The following is an 18,932-nucleotide window of genomic DNA, read 5'->3' as shown; positions in this document are numbered from 1 at the left end:
GCGCAGGATCCACTAATAATTGATGTGGTGGCAAGATTTTTACTAAAGGCAAAGTGTGTGAAAGCTTGTGCAACTCATGAGGTAATTTTAGGGCTGTGAAGTGAGTAACTTCTAATGTATTTAAACCTGATTTAGTGTCAATGTTAGGAGATGATTCTAAATTGTTTTTATCATGTTTATATAGATGTTGTATAACTAATGCCAATAAAGGCTTCATATTCAGGAGAATATCTTTTGTGGAATCAACCCAGACCTGTCAACACATTCACAGTCTTCCCTGAAATGCCTTCCTGATAGTAAATGCTGCCCAAAATAGGAATTTTCTTGGAAAGCTTATCATTATGCTGTAGGAGTAGACTTAAAGCTTTTGGGCAATCTTGGGAATTCTTTCTGCTCCAAGGCCTAATGTTCAAATCTCTGCCAGGACTGCATATGCTGTTTATTTCTTTGGCACTGAAGATCAAGGTTACAATAATACCGGTCTCTTGCACTTAATAGTCTGAGCCATTCTAATAATTCCTTTGTAGAAGACAAGGGTGCCCTGACCTGGATGGCCCAGGCTAGCCTGATCTCATCAGATCTCAGAAGCTAAGCAGGGTCAGCCCTGGTTAGTATTTGGATGGGAGACCACCAAGGAACACCAGGGTTGCTGTGCAGAGGAAGGCACTGGCAAGCCACCTCTTTTAGTCTCTTGCCATGAAAACCCCAAAAGGGGTCACCATAAGTCGGCTGCGACTTGATGGCACTTTACACACACACACACACACACACACACACACACACACACACACACACACAAAAGACAAGGGTATAATGGCTGTTCCTTGGAATTTGAGGACCTTGAAGTAGAGAAGTGGGAATGATAAAATCATGTGCTGCTTGCACTGCACGCCCACACAGCTGTTTGCATGTGTGAATACAATCTAAAATAACTTCACTGTGGATGCTCGTTGTAAAATTCCTAAACTGTGTGGGAGCTGCTTCATGTACATGGCTTCCCACATGAAGTAGCTTTTACAAAGCAGTCACAAACAACTGAATGGGAAGTTGCTTTGGCTACCAATCAGAAACTACGACGTATAAAGAAGAGGGAGGAGGAATAACCCCACCCCCACCCCGAGGTGTCGTCTTTCTAACTAAATTAAGTCTTCCTGCCACATCCTTCCCAGAAACAATCTATCATCGCGAGAGTACTAGAGAACTTTGAATCAGAAGTGTGGCATTATCGTGTAACTGGCAAACATTTCCCAAGTTCCTGAACAAAAGGAAGACGGAAGGTTTACGACCCTGATTCCTGCAGTACCTCTTTGTTATTTACAACGCTGGTGTATTTGGACTTTACCAACTAAGTCTTAACAGAATTTTCAGAAGCAGTTACCATGGAACGTCTGACTAAACAGCTGGATCAATTTTCTGCTTTAATGAATACTCAATATCAATTTATCAACCAAAAACTGGATATCATCTTAGACGGTTTTAAAGATATAAAAACCCAAATAATCACAATGAGGTCAGAGGTGACACTAGAGGGCTCTCTAGTTGACAAGAGAGACGAAGAACAGACGAATCTAGCAAAGGAAACGGAGAATTACAATAAACAAACTGCAACAGTCCAGCCGGCAACAACGGATCTGAATGTGAGTGACTTTGACTTCTGTCTCTATAATCTGCCTGATGAACTTTTTAACACCAGCCTGGAGGACTTAAAGGGTAGAAAAACTGGAGTTACTGGGATCTCTTTCTTTGATTTTGGGATGGAAGAAATTGCAACGCAGATCTACTATGAAGACCATTCACCTGCAGAAGAAACTCTACCAACAACTTCCAAGGATGCTCTTCGACGTTTAGTGTTAATGAGGAAAAGAAGAAAATGCTAGAAATTCTGGACAAAGGGACTGATTTAAAAGAGTCTAGTTTTTCTTTTGGAAGGGATTAAAAAGGAACCGGTTGAAAGGCTTGGCTTTAATGGAAATAGAATTATATATGATATCAATGTACTAGAAATATAATTTGTATTAAATGAGTGTTTAGGAGAAATGGAGGATTTACAAAATAATTAATTTTTAATGGAAGTAATTAAATGTTTCCTACTGGTCTAATCCATTTATTATTTGTGACATTTACTAATTTTCTTCTTTTTCTTTTTTTTCTTTATGATAGTATTAATTATTAATCTTCTTCTCTGAAGAATATAACTGTCAAAGAGATTAATAAGTATTAGTAATAATATCAGGATTAGAATTTTATGCAAAAGAGACTACTAATTTATCACAAGATGGAGGGAGGTGTAGGGGAAGTCAACATATTTTGATTATACATAAATATCTTCAACAATGTTTTTTATTGGATTTTACATTTTACTGTTTATATTAATTGTTGAACTTTGTGTTTAATATTTTTGGAAAAACAATAAAAAAATATTAAAAAAAACAAAGGAGAGGAATTGGCTGAGACTGAGTGAAAAAGTTGGCTAGATTAAATCCAAATCATTTCACATAAGAAAGCTTTTGTGAGGAACCGTCCCCTTGGGCCCCGCCTCTTAGCCCCGCGGCCTGGCCGGCTTGACTTGGAGAGGGCTTCCTCGGGCCTCAGAATGGGCCTCTTGAGAGGATATCTTTCCCTCCTCTTCAGCCCACGGTCAGTTCCTGCTCCTCTTAGCCACCAGCTCCACGGCAGACCTGCACCGCTTCCTCCCCAGCCTTCCACCCCCTCCCAGTCATATAGCCAGCCAGGCTCCCAGGGGTTCCGCCCCTTTCCCATCTGCCCCTCCTGTCTGACAGGGGCTCCACCAATCGGCCCCTGGCAGCTCCATCCGCCCGCCCTCCCCCTCAGGAGGGCTGCGGCCCCGACCCAGCTGATCGGCGGCTCGTGCTCCGCCGCTCCCGCTCCGCCTTCTCACCCCTCCGGCTCTTCCCTGCCCGGCTCCTCCTCCGCCGGTGGATTCCGCCCCAGTGCCTGGGCCACCGGCGGCGTCGCCCCGCAATCCCTGCCACCACCGGGCGGCGTTTCCGCGTTGCCCGGCCCCAGCCCTCCCGGCCAGGCCGGCACTTCTCCCAGGGCTTCCATGGGCCGCTGAACCGTCGGCCCCGCCCCCTTTCCCCGGGCCGGCTTCGCCTCCTCCTGCCCGGTAAGCGCGCCGCTGGGCAATCCCGTGACCAGGGCTGGCCTGGCCGCGGGACAGCTTTGTTGTATGACAAACAAATGTGTGCAAAATTTTTGCCATCACTTATGTGCAAACTTGAATAGGATTTCATTTCTTAACCAGATGTTTTCTACACTGGCTCCAATAGTCAATTAAATGGTTTAAAAAAAAAGTAATAATGGAATTATGAGAAATTGGGGAGAAGAAAGACAAGGTTTAGAAATTAGCTTTTTGTTGTGATGACAACAAGGGTTACTCTGACACTTAGCTAGCTACTGCAATTCTTTTGTCATAGATTAAATGAACATATGAGAAAATGTGAAGAGGTTAGGATTAGGTTTCATGGTAGCAATAATTAGAAAATTTTGTTATTAAAATACATAACTCTGAAGGTTGAAAAATGAGGCTGGTTCCTACAGCCAAAGAAGACTGGTCAAGCCTGACTTTAGCTAGGATGAAAGTAAGAAATCTTCTCCTTGAATATTGGACGATGGGTGGAGGAGGTACAGAAGAATGTTACTTGAGTCAGCTTCTTATACAACATAAGTAAGGCCTGAAATGCAGACTAGCCGGACGGCATGGGTCAGAGGCAGATTGGCTCTTTTTCGTGGGAAGTTCTCCACGGGATGGAGGACTGGTGATGGTCAGAAGCAAGCTGAGCCCAGTGGTAAGGGCAGCGCTTGTGAGGGGGCAATCTGGCTTGGCTTGCTCCTGGGCTGCTTTAATGTCCCAATCAGCCCTCATTTTTTCCCCACTGTATTATTCAAATCTGTGCACTTTGTTCATTTTAAGACTGCTAGCACTGGAAGGACTATCTTTGGTTCTGTATTTTTTTTTAAGTGGGTGTTATTTCATAGGCCTGAATCTGATGAACATGCATCTAAATATCTTTTCATTCCAACTGAAAGGGCTGTTTCAAATTGAGGTGGAATATAGTAACTTCTGCTGGAATACCCCTACAATCATGGTTGTAATATGCAGCTGCTAGGCACACAAATGTCATTACTTCAAAAGGGAGTGTCAATATGTTAAATGTGTTGCAGTTTGAAGAAGGGTATATAGTGGCAATGCAGTGGAGTTCATCAGGAGTTTCCGCTGTTCATATTTGGGGCCTACATCATAAGCCAAACTTTTACCATGGGTCTTGCTTCTAGCTCTTCATTGGTCATCCTTCTCTTCTATTTCCTTCCATCTTTCTTTCTCTTGTTCCTTGTGCATTCTACACCGGCTGTCAATGACTGGTTATCCATTAGCAATCACTTCTGTTCCCTTCCATATTGCTTCTTTCAGCATTGTGTATGGCTTGTTTTCATTTGTCTTTTTCGGTTGTTACAGCTCTGGCACTCCTACTTTATAAAAAGAGATCATGTGATCCTCTTGATATGCATGGTCGCCATTTTGTGTGAATGGAGCAACATGAATATTTTTGAGCTTTGGTATGTGGGAGCACATATAAAGCCAGCATGGTGTAGTGGTTAAGAGCGGCAGTCTTTAATCTGGAGAACCGGGTTCAATTCCCCGCTCCTCCACATGAAGCCTGCTGGGTGACCTTGGGCCAGTCACAGTTCTCTCAGAACTCTCTCAGCCCAGCAGAGGCAGGCAATGGCAAACCACCTCTAAGCATCTCTTGTCTTGAACGCTCTACAGCAGGGATGGGGAACGTCAGGCCTGGGGGCCATTTACGGCCCACGAAATCATTTGGTCTGGCCCTTCGTGGGTCCTGGCAGATCTCTAGCTCAGAAGGATCTAAGTCTGGTGATCTGCACCCTCCCACGGACAGAAATAGCCTCTGTTCAAGGCAGATGTGAGTTTGTTTTGCTGAGAAAAGGAACCTTTTCCCCCCTTGCAGAAGAGTCATTAGCTATGGAGCTGCTAGGACCACCCAAGAAACTGTGTTAACCCTTTCCCACCCGGGCCATGGAGAAACATATTGGCCGACTAATTTTTAAGTTGATAATTTTGTATGGCCCGCGAATGATGTTATAAATATCCAAATGGCCCTTGGCGGAAAAAAAATTCCCCACCCCTGCTCTACAGGGTCACCATAAGTCAGCTGTGACTTGATGGTATTTGACACACACAGACACACACATATGTGGGAGCACATACCTTAAACATCTGAGACTCTGATTCACTCTCCCAGTATGGATAGGAATGACAAAATTGTAATGACTGAAAAGAATTAAAAGCGCCTTTTGCTTCTTGAGAATTGGTAGGGGAAAAGAAATATATCTTGGGTTAAAATTCATCAGTTGAAAGTTAATGCTTCATTGGACATGTAGCACCCCATTCCTTATATGAATATTAAAGGGAGCTTTGTATTAGCCCTTCCACAAGAGCAAACAGATACATTAACTATTTTAGTACAACATAAATATTTAACCTTAAAGTTATTACAAAGACCTCTGAAATCATGTTGTTTAGCTAATTAAAATTATGAAGAGTAGGGCGAGGTGAAATGTAATTCAGCATTTCTCCTGTTTTATAATGTTCTTATTAAATAAATATACAAAAAGCTATTACAAAGACTTGCCTTCTCGATTTCCTCATACTTGGCAGTATCCCCTAATTTTAATAACCATTCTTTGACAGAGCTCTTTCCAAAATCTTGCATATTTTAAATCTTAAAACATGGATTTTAACAGTAATAAAAGTTCATATGTTATTCCTTTACTTCTCAGTATAATTATTCCTTCAACATAATTCTATAATATCAGCAACATTTCAAACAAAGTGGCAGAAGTGTGGTAGGTGAGTGGCAGAGTATGCTACCACCCCTGCTCCATCAATAATCAGATTAGTTTTGTTATTAGCATATTTCATCCACGGTTCTCATAAGCGAGTCACCACTTGGCCATTCTGAAACTCATGCGCATAGTTGGCCCTGGCAGGCAATGGTGTACATCTTCCGCGATGTAGAATTTGACTCTCAACAGGATTGAGAAGTATTGTTCGTGTTTACCAGGGTGTACAAAAGCTGAAATGTACATGTGGCTACAGACACAATAATATGGCTCTCCACAATATAGGGCCAACATATGCAAGCTTTTCAAACAGCTGTCAAGTGTGAAGTTGTTGCTTGTCAGAAAAATGGGCAAATTCCAAGTTTTGCTTTCTACAAAATATTGTCCAATATGACAGCAACTCTGGAAACTAGTGATCCATTTTGATTTATGACAGATTGTCACATGTGTTCCAAGAAATATCCCTCCTTAACCATGTGTGTTTCAGAGCAGCAAAGCACACCGCTTTTTTTTCTTCTCTTGAGGGCAGGCCTGCCAAGATGGGGGATTTATAAACTCCTGATCATCCTGGGGCCCCATAGAGCTAGGCAAGTCATGTGATTGGTTTTCATTTTAGCTCGGTTCACAATTTACAGTGAACTCCTGTACAATCCATGCACAAAATATACTTGATTTTTCACTCTATGTGAGTCAAATCATCTCATGTACAGCTGACCATGTGATTGAAACCCCACATTTATCTAGGTACTGGCGCTCAGTTTCATTTGTAAAGTGAACGTGCATTGGCTCTTTCTCACACACTGATGTATGCACGCGCATGCCAGATGTACATGTGTTCACTGTAACGTATGAGGCTTTGATGGTGTGGGGGAGGCAGCTGGAATCTTTACCCAGGGTTCTGTGCTGACTCTTGGGATCCCTGAAGGTTCCCCAATCAGACACCGAGCTTAGATGCTTAGGAAGCAAATGGCGAGATGTGATTTATAGCTTGTTTGGGAAAGTTATTTTGTCAGCATAGCAGGTTTCTCCTTTAAAAAAAATCACTTGCAGTGCACCACCTTTAACTCTCCTGCACCTGTAGCCCAGTGGGAACAAGCTGTGAATTTTTCTTCATCGGTAAATTGGGGAGCTGACCTACTTGTCTGAAGAAGGTAGAAAGAGGCAATGTGGAGAACTTTATCTTGAATAGAATAAGCTAGCTTAGTAACAAGCTTTTCTCCCTAGGGAGCCTGGGAAAGAGCATCACACCAAAGGAAATGGTCTCTGTTAACATGCGGGGGGGGGGGGGGGAGGAAATGAGTAACGGAAAATTTGCATCTCCTACACTCAGGCAGGCATCTCAAAATAGACGGTACAGCCACACTGGGAGTCCGTGCCCTTCTGCTGGCTTGGAAATTGTGCATAGTAAACAAGGGACAAATAAAACCTTCCTATGATTTGAAGCATAGAAAATGTATTCTCTGAATGCCATTCAAATGGATAACTGTTACTTGTGGTATGCTTCTCATCTAATACAAGATATTTAACGGAGGTGTTCTCCACCCCCTGGAAATTCAGTACTTTGTCACTCATTGTTCTTTTTATATTCCAGAACTAAAGACTAGGTGTCCAGATGGTCCGTGTGGGCAACATATGATTGATTCTACACATGCCACTGTTCCAGCAAGCTGCTCCAATAACTGTGAGGGTCAAGCAAAGCGAGTTGCTAATCCTTCAGTATCTCTTACAAAGGTAATATCATCTGTCTTTGGAGGTTGCTTTCTATAACATGCCAGTTATTAAACATAAAACATTTAAAACCTGATTGCTTGAAGTGGGGCTAATTGTCATGCCACCTATGATGGCTTGTGTGTGTGTGTGTGTGTGTGTGTAAAGTGCCCTCAAGTCACAGCCGACTTATGGTGACCCCTTTTGGGGTTTTCGTGGCACAGCAACCCTGGTATTCCTTGATGGTCTCCCATCCAAATACTTACCAGGGCTGACCCTGCTTAGCTTCCGAGATCTGACGAGATCAGGCTAGCCTGGGCTTACCTTAAGTAAAGTCAGCATGGCACAAAATACAAAGTGAATGCCCAGCAAAACAAACATTGGTGTGCATGCTAGCTGTCTGAGTGCATGACTAACCCAGGCACATGACTTGTTGACAAAAAAACAATAAAGCTGTTTTTTAATATATCCGAGGGAAGTCTCTGGCAGTCTTCAAGCAGCAGCTGGACAAACACTTGTCAGGGATGCTCTAGGCCAGCGGTTCCTAAACTGTGCTCCACTAAACATCTCCTAGTGCTCCGTGAAGAGATTGGAAAGAAAAATACTACTGTCATTCAGTTTAGTATATAGCTGCTATGTGAAAATTAGTGCTCTGTGACGAATTTCTCTCCTGAAAAGTGCTCCATGACTCAAAAAGTTTGGGAACTGCTGCTCTAGGCTGATCCTGCATTGAGCAGGGGGTTGGACTAGATGGCTTGTATGGCCCCTTCCAACTCTCTGATTCTATGAAATCCAATAAATTTCCCTCTTGAGGTGGAACTGTACACATTCTTCCCAGCAATCATCAATTCTCTGTAATCAGCAAAAAGGAATATTAAGGAATCCTAGGAATGGTGAATACCTTAGCTACCACTCATCAGACAGCTGTGAAAATCTAACATGTCCTATGTACATAATTTTAATGTGGAACCTCAGGGGAGAATGCTGACGTTTTTGTCCTTCAAAAGCAGCTTCTGCATGAAATTAAAATGAAAGGATCATTATAGTTTCTCTAGGAAATATTGTGGGGGGGTGTCCTCCTGTCTGAAAGGCAGACAGTGGCAGGAAATGTTTAATTGGGATTTATTGTTCTACATAACAGACTTTTACCGTATACCAAAAAGGTTTGGGTTTGGCCAGATCATGGTTCTCCTTGTGCACCTGCAGGATTAATGGGGGTTTCCTTTGTACATAAATATAAAACTCTTTGAAAGAAGTAGTTACATAAGCCTCTCTCAAAGCAACAAATCCCTTGACACTGCTGTGCCAAGCATGGAAATCATGAGAGAAGCAAGTTTATATTTTAAACTTATTTTTACTTAAAACATTTTAAGCTGCTTTTGACCCAACTTAGGGACCCCAAGGGCTTTTCTGCATTCTCCTTTTCCTCTCTTGTGTGTTCCTGTTGCTTCGGGGTTTTCTTTCTTTTCCACACATGTTTTTCTCCTTCTAGTGGTCGATTCAATATTACATACCCGAATGTCCAGCATTTTTCTCTCTGAGGCCGAGGGCATCTTAAAAGTTGGGTGATTCCTATCAGTTGTCCAGGGAGACAGGATCTGATTTCCTCTTCCTGTCTCCTTGGCTGGAATCGCCTCAGTTTCCTTCCTGCCTCAGAGGGAGAAGCAGCGATCAGCGAGCTGTCTGCTGTAGTACCTTAGTTGGAAACCTTACTGTTCTTTAATCTTTTTAAAACTTCTTCTTGGTCTCCTAACAACCTGACCCTATCTCTATACCTAAATTTCCTTGATCTTCCTTACTCGCACTTTCTTCCTTTTCTCTAAACCCTTTTAATCTTCAGTGAGAAAGAAATCTAAAATGGTCACTGGGGGCAAAATTATGGATGACTATCTGATGGAGGAAGACCATGTAGCAGGTCTCTTGTCCTTCAAGGAAGATCTCAGAGATATGCCTTCTGGCAGCCATTCTCACAATCCTGCAGAGGCACAGGGGCAAGAGAAAGTGGCCATCATTGCTAAGAGGCCCAATCTGGTAAAAGAAAAATGTGCAAAAGTGCTGCAAGGCTTAGCAGCAGATTCCCAGCTGGCCAGATCGCAACAAGGAGAAGTCGGAACGCTCAATTCTCTGTACAACCTCCAAACAGCTCAATCAACAGCAGGAGGATCTTCAGCCAGTAATGTTGCCGCCCATTCCACCTGTTTTGCGGGTGACTCTCAGGCAGCCTGTACAGAGATATCGGCCTTGAGGAAATACTGGTCCTTAGGGAGGAACTGCATTCTCTGCAAACGCCCTCCATTGCTTCCTCCAGAGCCTCCTCACCTTCCCATTCATATTGCAAGGAAGCTGAAAGAAGGCCTCCCCATTGGAAGAGTGCTCAAACATGGCCCAAAGGCAGCAAGAAAAGCCGGTTCAGGGCTCAGTCATCAGGAGGGCTGCCCTACTTTTACTGTAGATTCTGACGAGGAGGATAGGGTGAGGGAGAGTTCTCTTCTGATGAAGAGGAGGTTCCCATTACCGATGGCCAGCAGACCAGTCTGTTTGCCACAGAGGATTATCGGGGTCTGTTAACAAAGGCCATTATGGCCCTAAATCTGACAGAAAACCCAGACACAGGGGATGAAACTAAAAGCAAAGTGAGACCCAAAGGGCTGAAGGAGTTTTTCCCTAGGTGTAACTTACCTCACAAAACTTCCCCTTTCCGGAATACTTTGAGAATCTAATCACAGATGAGTGGGAAAAGCCAATGGTGAATAGACAGTTTCCCCCTAGTACAAAGAAACTTTATAATTTGGCCTCTCATGCAATGGACCTATTGCAAACCGCCTGCAGTGGATGGCCTGTGTTGCAGCACTACAGTCTTTTGATTTAATTTCAGAAGATGGCATGGACAATATCAGGGACCCCCTAGATAGAAGGGCGGAGTTTGCCTCCAAAAAGACCCATGAGGCGGCAGCACTTTCTGTACTGGCTTCAGCCACAGCAGCCTTAATAGCCAGGGTGGCCATTGTATGGGGGAGAAAATTGCTGCAACTCATCCCAGAAGAAAATAAAGGGGCATTAGAGGGCGCCACTCGCATGATGAAAGCTGTCACCTTCGTGGCTGACATTTCTATTGATTCGATGATGTTCACTGCCAGAGCCATGGATGCCGCTTCAGGTCCAAAGAGAGCCCTATGGCTTAGGCCATGGCAAGCAGATTATCATTCCAAATCTGTAGTCATGGCATACCCATTACAGGGGGGGGGGTTATTTGGCGATAAACTAGATAAAATCTTTGAGATACATAAGAAGAAAGCTTTGCCTAAGAGCGTCCGCAAAGAGGGACAGGGTTTTTTCTCCTTCCCATCCTTTTGTACCTTCCATACCTTGTCCCACCCTAGACATGATTAGAGACGCAGCTCCTGGAACAGTGGGTGGGGATCCTTTCGTAGGAGGGGCCTCTTCGACAGGGCCACTCAGTACCAGCCTTCCAGGGCAGGGAAATCAGACAAGTTTGCTAAGCAGAATAAGCAGGGATGCCAAGACGTCCCAGGTGGGAGGCAGACTCCAACTTTTTGCCTCTTGGTGGACCCTATCCCAACCAGACCATTGGGTCCATCAAGTCATCTTGTCCGGATACAGAATAGAATTCATACAGTCTCCCACAAGACCGGTTTGTGCAGTCTTCAACCTCCAAGAAGCCAGAAAAGCATGCAAGGGCTCTGGCAGCCATAGAATATCTATTAAGTATTTGAAGGGCTGTCACTTAGAAGAGGGCAGGGAGCTGTTCCTGTTAGCAGCAGTGGGTAGAACTCGCAATAATAGGTTTAAATTGCAGGCGGAGAGGTACCGGCTGGATATTAGGAAAAAGTTTTTTTAGTAAGAGTTGTTCAACAGTGGAATCAGCTACCTAGGGAGGGGTTGAGCTCCCCCTCACTGGCGGTCTTTAAACAGAGTCTGGACAAACACTTGTTGGGGATGCTCTAGGGAGAACCTGCATTAAGCAAGGGGTTGGACTAGATGGCCTGTATGGCCCTTTCCAACTCTATAATATTATGATTCTATGGTCTATGGCAGATAAGAGCCATAGAGCCAGTACTTCCAGAAGAATACTCAGCTGTATATTCCGTGTTTTTCATGGTTCTGAAGAAGAACGGAGATTGGAGGACCATACTGGACTTTAAATATGTGAACAAGTTTATAAGGCACAAGCACTTTCAAATGGAAACACTGAGATCAATTGTGGAAGCTCTCAGGCTGGGATCATTCATGAAATGTTTGGATTTCTGGGCCTTGGCTTATGCTTTCAAGAAGAAGCTCTTCTATCAGGAGATGGTTTGCACCTCATAAGGGTAGGAAAACATGTGTTTGGTGAAAGCCTCGCAAACCTGATCAGGAGGGCTTTAAACTAAATCCTATGGGGGAGCGAGACAAAAACCTAAAGCCTAGTATGATGACAATAACTGGAGATGAGAACAATAAAGATTTGCAGAGAGTGACACGTATGCGAGGAAACATAAACTCATGGGTAAGTACAGAAACGAAAACCTCGAGGCACATAAACCACGGATTCTGATGTCTGTATACTAATGCACAGAATATGGGAAACAAGCAGGAAGAACTCGAAGCCCTAATACAGGAAGGGGATTCTGACCTAATAGACATTACTGAAACTTGGTGGGCATGGAGTATGGGTCACTGGAGGTGTGGGAGGGGAGGTAGTTCGGAATTTCCTGCATTGTGCAGGGGGTTGGACCATGGTGGTCCCTTCCAACTCTATGATTTAATATAGATACCGCCTTAGATGGGGATATCATTATTAGTTCCAGATTTTCCCCATGGTTTAAACTGCTAAAATGGGATCACATTAGAACTTGTTATTTGTCCAGCGTTACCTTCCACAAACCCAGAGAAGCCTTTACAGCCCTCAGATTTCAAACAATGACAACTGCCGTGTTAGCAGACCATTGTCAGCATACACCAGTTTCTCAACAATTTGTATCTGTGGAGCCTTGGAATCGGAGGACCTTCCTCATTAGGTCCTGTCTTGTGACCTTTATTCGATTCCCAGGGCCAAGTTTCTTCCATCCATTTCAGCTAGGCTAGCCCTGCATTCAGTGGCAGACGAAATCATTTATCTTTTATCTGATGAGGATCACTCTGTTACCTTCCTCAGAAAAAGTAAACTGGAGACTCCCCTATAACTGGCCACCTCATCTATAGCCAATGAAGATATATTTTTGAAAAAAGGTCTAATAGGGAGAGGTGCGAATGCATGTCTGGAATTCCACCATGGAGAAAATGACTTGTAGGAGGAGGATGCAGGATAAATGTTGATAAGACAAGGCTTGAGTACCCATCTTTTGCCTTTGCTGATGCTTCTCCACCACAAATCATCCCCCCCAAAGCTGCTTTGCCTAAAAGAAGTGAGTTTGAATGCATGCATTTACATATAGTAAAGATGGGCCCTAAATAAAAGCAACCCCTAGTATCTGTTGATACCTTTTTTTTTTTAAACCATTTCATTATGCTCGCTTGCATTTTGTAATCCTGTCAGAGGTGGGAAAGCATGGTATTTGCTTGTGTTTAGAGCTAGGAAATGTCCCTTCTGTATTACTTTCAGAAGATAAAAGTCAAGCATGCTGATTCCTGGACAAGTTTAGGGAAAATGATACCTGTACCAGTCTCCATCAAATCCTCTAATGACAGCTTCACACAGTTCAAAAAAGCAGCCCTAGAAAAAGAAGGGAGTGAGTGGGCAAAGGAACGCAAAAGGCAGTTGTTGGAACAAGCCAAGAGGAAACTGAAGAACCTCCCTCAGGAAAAAGAGAGGTTTGTAATTCTATATAATTAAACTGAAAGGCTGTGTTTTCATGTACCCATTTAACTAACTGCATTGAGTGGATGCCAACTGGGTTGTTTGTGGCTGAGCGGAGTTGATTCCTATTTGAGGAGAAATAATTAAAGCTTAGTAGCAAAGTCACCATGCTGATAAAATAGCAACACAGTCAGCTGAATACTTTGAAGTGGAGTCTTATTTTTGTTATATGTGATCCCAATGCCAAAAGATGACAGGAGGAAATGAGTGCGTAAGAGTTGCGGTAACACTGTGGCTTCTGCCACTTTTTAAGTAAAAATTGGTATGCAAGGTTATGCTTTCTGAACTGTTCAGAAGTGACATCATGTCACACAGTGACATCATGTTTTAACAGCTAAATGCTAGAAGAGTGTTTCCCCAAACATTTGACCCATCTGTTTCAAGTCTGTTTTTAAATTGGAGGAACACCTCACTCTTTGTTTTAAAAAGATACATCTATGACATTATAAGCTTCTTGGTCTTAAATAGCACCTTTCTTATGATGTAGCTGTGGCTCAGTAGTCGAGCACTTACTTTGCATGCGGAAGGTCCCAGTTGCACACCCCAACATTGTTGGTTAAAAGAACTATGTAGAAGGGGGGCATGAAAAGTCTACCTGAGACCCCGGAGAGCTGCTGCCAGTCTGAGTGGGCAATACTGACATTGATAGGCCAGTAGTCTGCTGATAAAGCAGCTTCCTGTAATTTTCTAGTACAGTTTTAACCCAACTGTCATCCAGGGAGATGAGAGTAATATATGTAGTTTTCTTCCCTCATTTTGTGGGCCTAAGGGCAGGAAGAGCACAATAGTGGTAACGGGAGAGGAAATGAATACAATAGCACAATAAAACGGGTTAACGAAGGCCACAGCTTTACTAATTACAGCAGATGGAGCATTGGCGAAGCATAGGGCATGGATCCAGGCATCGGGCGACCACCCTGTTGGCCGATGAAATGATCCCCAGCCTGAGTGTTGGGAGCAAACCAGAGTGGCGAACCAGTGGTTCCACTAGGGCACAGCCCTCTAAGTGGTACCTTTGCTGCCTGGGAGTGAACGACAGCCCCTCAGCTGGGTATCCACAGTAGGACTCAACCCCAAGACCCCTTATGGGGTCCCCAAATAGGGAAGGCAGGCACACAGGTGCAGCCTCCCCCTAAATGATTCCGGCCCAATGCCAAAACCCACTTAAAGCTGTGACAAAAAGGAGCAGCAAACAAAACATTAAACATAGAATGGGAGGGAGAGTCCGCTGTGCAAGAACACAAGGTAACCTGGCCGGGCGATGGGGCCTTAAGTAAGGAAGGGGTGGGAGCGATACAGCCTGCCCTCCAGCAGCAGCAATAGGCTGCCTGCCGAGGAGCGGGAGATCGGCCCCAACAGGCGTGCAAGCAGGGAAGAAGCAGCAGGGGAGGGACACATTCAGCTGCTACAGCTCCATTGCCTCATGGAGCTGTGCCCTGTGGTCACAATGGCTGCCTCCAGTAATTCTGCAGCTGTGTTTTTATCCTTGCAACCCTGTGAAAGGTTAGGCTGGCAGAGTGAGTGGCCCATGTCACCCAGCCAGTTTCATGGCAGAGTGGGAATTTGAACCAGAGCCTGCCAGATCCTGGTCTGACCTAAATGGCCTGGACTTACTCTGCGGCCTTGGGAATATGACACCTTACAAAGATTGGGGAAGGAACAAAGAGCCATTTAGAAGCAGTTGCCTTGCCATTTGAATGCAGAGTTGGAGGGAGTCAGATAAAGCAAAAAAGTTTCGAACTGGAGTTTGCAAGCAGCTTGAAAGAGCTGCAGGGATCCATGCGACTGCTTTGGCTAACTTGAAGCAGGATGACCAGCTGTGCTGCCTGATTTGGGAGTCTTTGTTTCCACTGTGCTCTGCTTATATACTTGTAAAGAGGAGAGGTATAACTATACCATTAGTCTCCCATGGTCTCTCATCCCGTGGAAGCTAACCCCATAGCACTATGCCCGCTCTTTACTGTCCAAGGAACCAAGGATAAGCGGTCATTATCCTAGCAAATGCAGTAGTTCAGTCAAATTTGTCTCCAAGAGTCCCAGGGTTTGTTTGTTTTGTTTTTGCCATCAAGTCACAGCCAACTTGTGGCAACCCTGTAGTGTTTTCAAGGCAAGAGACATTTGGAGGTGGTTTGCCATTGCCTGCGTAGTGATTCTGGTATTCCTTCATGGTCTCTCATCCAAATACTAACCAGAGCAGACCTTGCTTAGCTTCCAAGATCTTACAAGAACAGGCTAGCCTGGGCTATCCAGATCAGGGCCCCAGGGGTGTATCAAGTTTTATTAAAACTAAATTTTCCAAGTTTGAAAGTACAGAAACTGATGGGAAATTGAAAGAAGATCAAATGTCAGTGGCACACTATGTATGAATTTGGGAAAAAAAATAGCATATTTATCGTCATCTAACGTCTAGCTGTCATAACTTGTGTTTTTGTTGGTTTTTTAACTTTGAAGTATCTATACTCTACAGAAGCAGATGACTGACAACATCAAAAACTTGAACAAAGGCCTTTCTCATGTACCCTGGAGCCACCCCCATATTATTTGGAAGCAGATCCTTGAGATTAGAAAAATGACCGATACCTTAGGTTATCTGAAAAATACCACTGTAAAGGATGATCTCAAACTGATTACTGTTTTCTTTAACTGCTTCTACAATGAGTCTGACTGCAAATGGAAAAGGAGCATGGCCACCTTGTATGACAGAGTCGTGGAACAGAATTTGGACGGTGGCATTTATGACAAAGTGGTTACATTGCAGGAAGGCAAAATAAAAAATACAAATGGAATCTATTTCTCTATAACACTTATAAAATACAATAGTGGAATGATAATGCATACAGCCTTAGCTTTCTCTTACAGAACTGATAATCTTGTTGCGTGCATTTGACCTTTAATGGCAGTAAAATTACTTTTTCGATTGCCTCCCAGAGTTCTGTTCTCAGTCAGGGCTGTAGTTTTTGTGGCAGTGATGCTTCTGGGATGCCTGCAGTCCTCTAGTATTGGCTGTGTCAGACAATCCCAGTGCATCCTTGCTTTACTCCCTTGGGATATCCTTGCTCGTATACGCAGAGAGGTGAGAGATCAGAGCTACATGGGGCTTCTCTGCATAGTGTGAAGGATGCTTTGAGCAGGGTAACATTACTGTGCTTGAGAACACAGTCTGGGGAGCACTGTATGTAATCATCACTAAGTTATTGGCTGCTTTTCCTTCAAATGCAAGTCCTGTATGCTAGAATCATTAAGATTCAAATGTCACAGTTGCTGCTTTTTCTCCTCCTTGGTTTTTCAAAAAATAGAAACAACGGAGAAACAAAATTGGAACCCACTGCAGTAAGAGCAGACCATTCATCCCAAGGAGGAGAGGCGTCATCAGAAGGGCAGCTACAGTCCCCACAGAGTATTGTCATTGACCGTATCTTGGCAAGACAAATGGAACAAGAACGCAGGAGGAGAGAAGCGGTGAGATACTGACACCCATTAATTTAACTGTATTCATATACTCTCTCATAGCCAGTTCTTGACACTTTAAACATTATCTGTCCCAAATGTTAATGCAATAAGGTTCTGCTTCAATAGCTTAAGCTAATAAAGTTCTGTTGACTGATCTCAATAAAGCTACCTGTGAAGCCACCCTAAAAATAAAGGTTGGGTGATGCTAAGCACTCTAACTCATTAGTGTGTTATGAAAATAGCTGATTGTTCCAAATTAATATAGTGCATCAGTTTAATTCAAAAAAAAGATTCCTACTCCATCAAACAGATCTGCAATTTTTTTTTAAAAAAAAGTTGGCCACTGCAAATGTCGGCCCCATGTTGGACTCCGCCCCTTCCCACTCCATAGTGTCTAATTGAACTTTTTCCATGTGTTGACTCCTGACATCATAAATTATTTTTCATACCTTTGGTCCACCTCATGAGCTGCTGCTAGTGGTTGTGGGAAGGGCACATCATGATCATCTCAGGTCCTGGCACTTTGGGATGACAAGACAGGGTGCAAGTTGAACTAAATGTTGCAAAGAGGGATCTCAGTGAGAATATCTGTGTTACTATGAATGGTTTCAGCCATAATCCTAGTTATTCCATCTGGAAAAGTAACTGGAAAGTTATGGACCAATTGTTTGCACATGGATTAAAAAGCAAATCCCCATTGAATCAGTCACTGCAGGCAAAAGTGAAGTGGCTGGCTGGTCCGGAGGAGGTTAATATTTCTCCATGATCTGTCAAAGTATTAAAAGGATGCTTCTCCCCTTTACATGCATGGTATTGGACTGTTAATCTGATTTAGTGGTTACACATGTGGAACAGAAGAAAGAAAGAAAAAAACCCTTTAATTAGATATATATTTTAAACACTGTTCAGACAATGGGTTGTGGTTGTATTGGCGGGACATCTAATATTCATCTGTAAATGCCACTTGCGACTGTGGACATTAGCGTCATGTTATATGACAAATGACACAATCATTTTAGAAAATGTCAGCAAAATCAATCCCAATTATCCCAGTACTTCTCAACTAGCAGCACTACATAATAAATTTGTCCCTGCTTTTGTGCTAGCTAAAGATACAATGGTAAACTTAAATTTCTTACTGATTTATTTACTAATGATTTATTGTGATATAAAGTTTTTGTGAACTACAGTCCACTTCATCAGATGCAAGAAGTGTGTCCTATATTGATACACTTATGAACAAGTATAAAATTACAAGTGCAAGTATAAAATTACAAAATTAGACAAATGGTTTGGATCAAGGTTATATGGGGGGAACCAGGTGGAATCTTTGTCCGGGGGGTCCACGGTGGTTCTCAGTAGCCCTGAATTAGGACAGCAGCCTAACAAGTGTTTTCTTTGATTCCATTTTTTACAGATGGCAGGCACCATTGATATGAATTTGCAGAGTGATATTATGGCAACATTTGAAGAAACCTTGTAGAGATAAGAATGGAAGACGGTATAATCTGGCTGCTGTTCCTTAAAAAGTGACACTGGGTTGCGAATATACTTTCAGTCCACTTGTCTGGCTGCTGCTGTATCAATAAACATTTACATTTACTTTCAGTCCACTGACCTTAATGTTACAAAACCTCTGTGATGGTATTCCATCTGAACAGTTGTTAACCCTTTTGAAGAGCCAGTGTATTACTGTAATAAGATTCTGATTTTTAAAATGTGTGATATTAAAATTGTAAAAGCATATGTCATGCAATGTAAATGCATAACTGATCCATCAGTCATGCTTTAAATGCCAGGTTTTTGAGCACTGTCTGTTTTGTGCTGCTACTTTCATGCATTTTTAATATTCTGTTTCAGAAATTTGTTTTTGTTTTTTAAGTTTAGTGAAGTGAAACAGGCATAAGATTTCCTTTGGCATATCCAGGTTGGTATTTAAATACCTCTGGAATTTGAGCAAAGGCTGAGAACTGTTGGTTTTTTGTATTTAAATAATTGCTAATAACCATTGACATACTGAAGTCACTTTTGT

General features: G+C 43.0%; 1 protein-coding gene across 1 annotated transcript in view; it reads left to right on the top strand.

Annotated features, from left to right (window-relative positions):
- Window positions 1–18,383, top strand: part of BRDT (bromodomain testis associated) — a 46,003-nt gene extending 27,620 nt beyond the window's left edge. The window contains exons 14-17 of the mRNA XM_056844745.1: window positions 7,478–7,617; window positions 13,196–13,404; window positions 16,747–16,909; window positions 18,318–18,383. Coding sequence (XP_056700723.1) covers window positions 7,478–7,617; window positions 13,196–13,404; window positions 16,747–16,909; window positions 18,318–18,383 — 578 coding nt within the window. The remainder of the gene's footprint in view (window positions 1–7,477; window positions 7,618–13,195; window positions 13,405–16,746; window positions 16,910–18,317) is intronic.
- The last annotated feature ends 549 nt before the right edge of the window (window positions 18,384–18,932 follow it).

This window comes from Euleptes europaea, chromosome 2 (genome assembly GCF_029931775.1).
Source record: "Euleptes europaea isolate rEulEur1 chromosome 2, rEulEur1.hap1, whole genome shotgun sequence".
Lineage (NCBI taxonomy): Eukaryota > Metazoa > Chordata > Lepidosauria > Squamata > Sphaerodactylidae > Euleptes > Euleptes europaea.
Note: the sequence above shows the minus strand (reverse complement) of the source record. Positions and strands in the feature narration are given on the sequence as shown.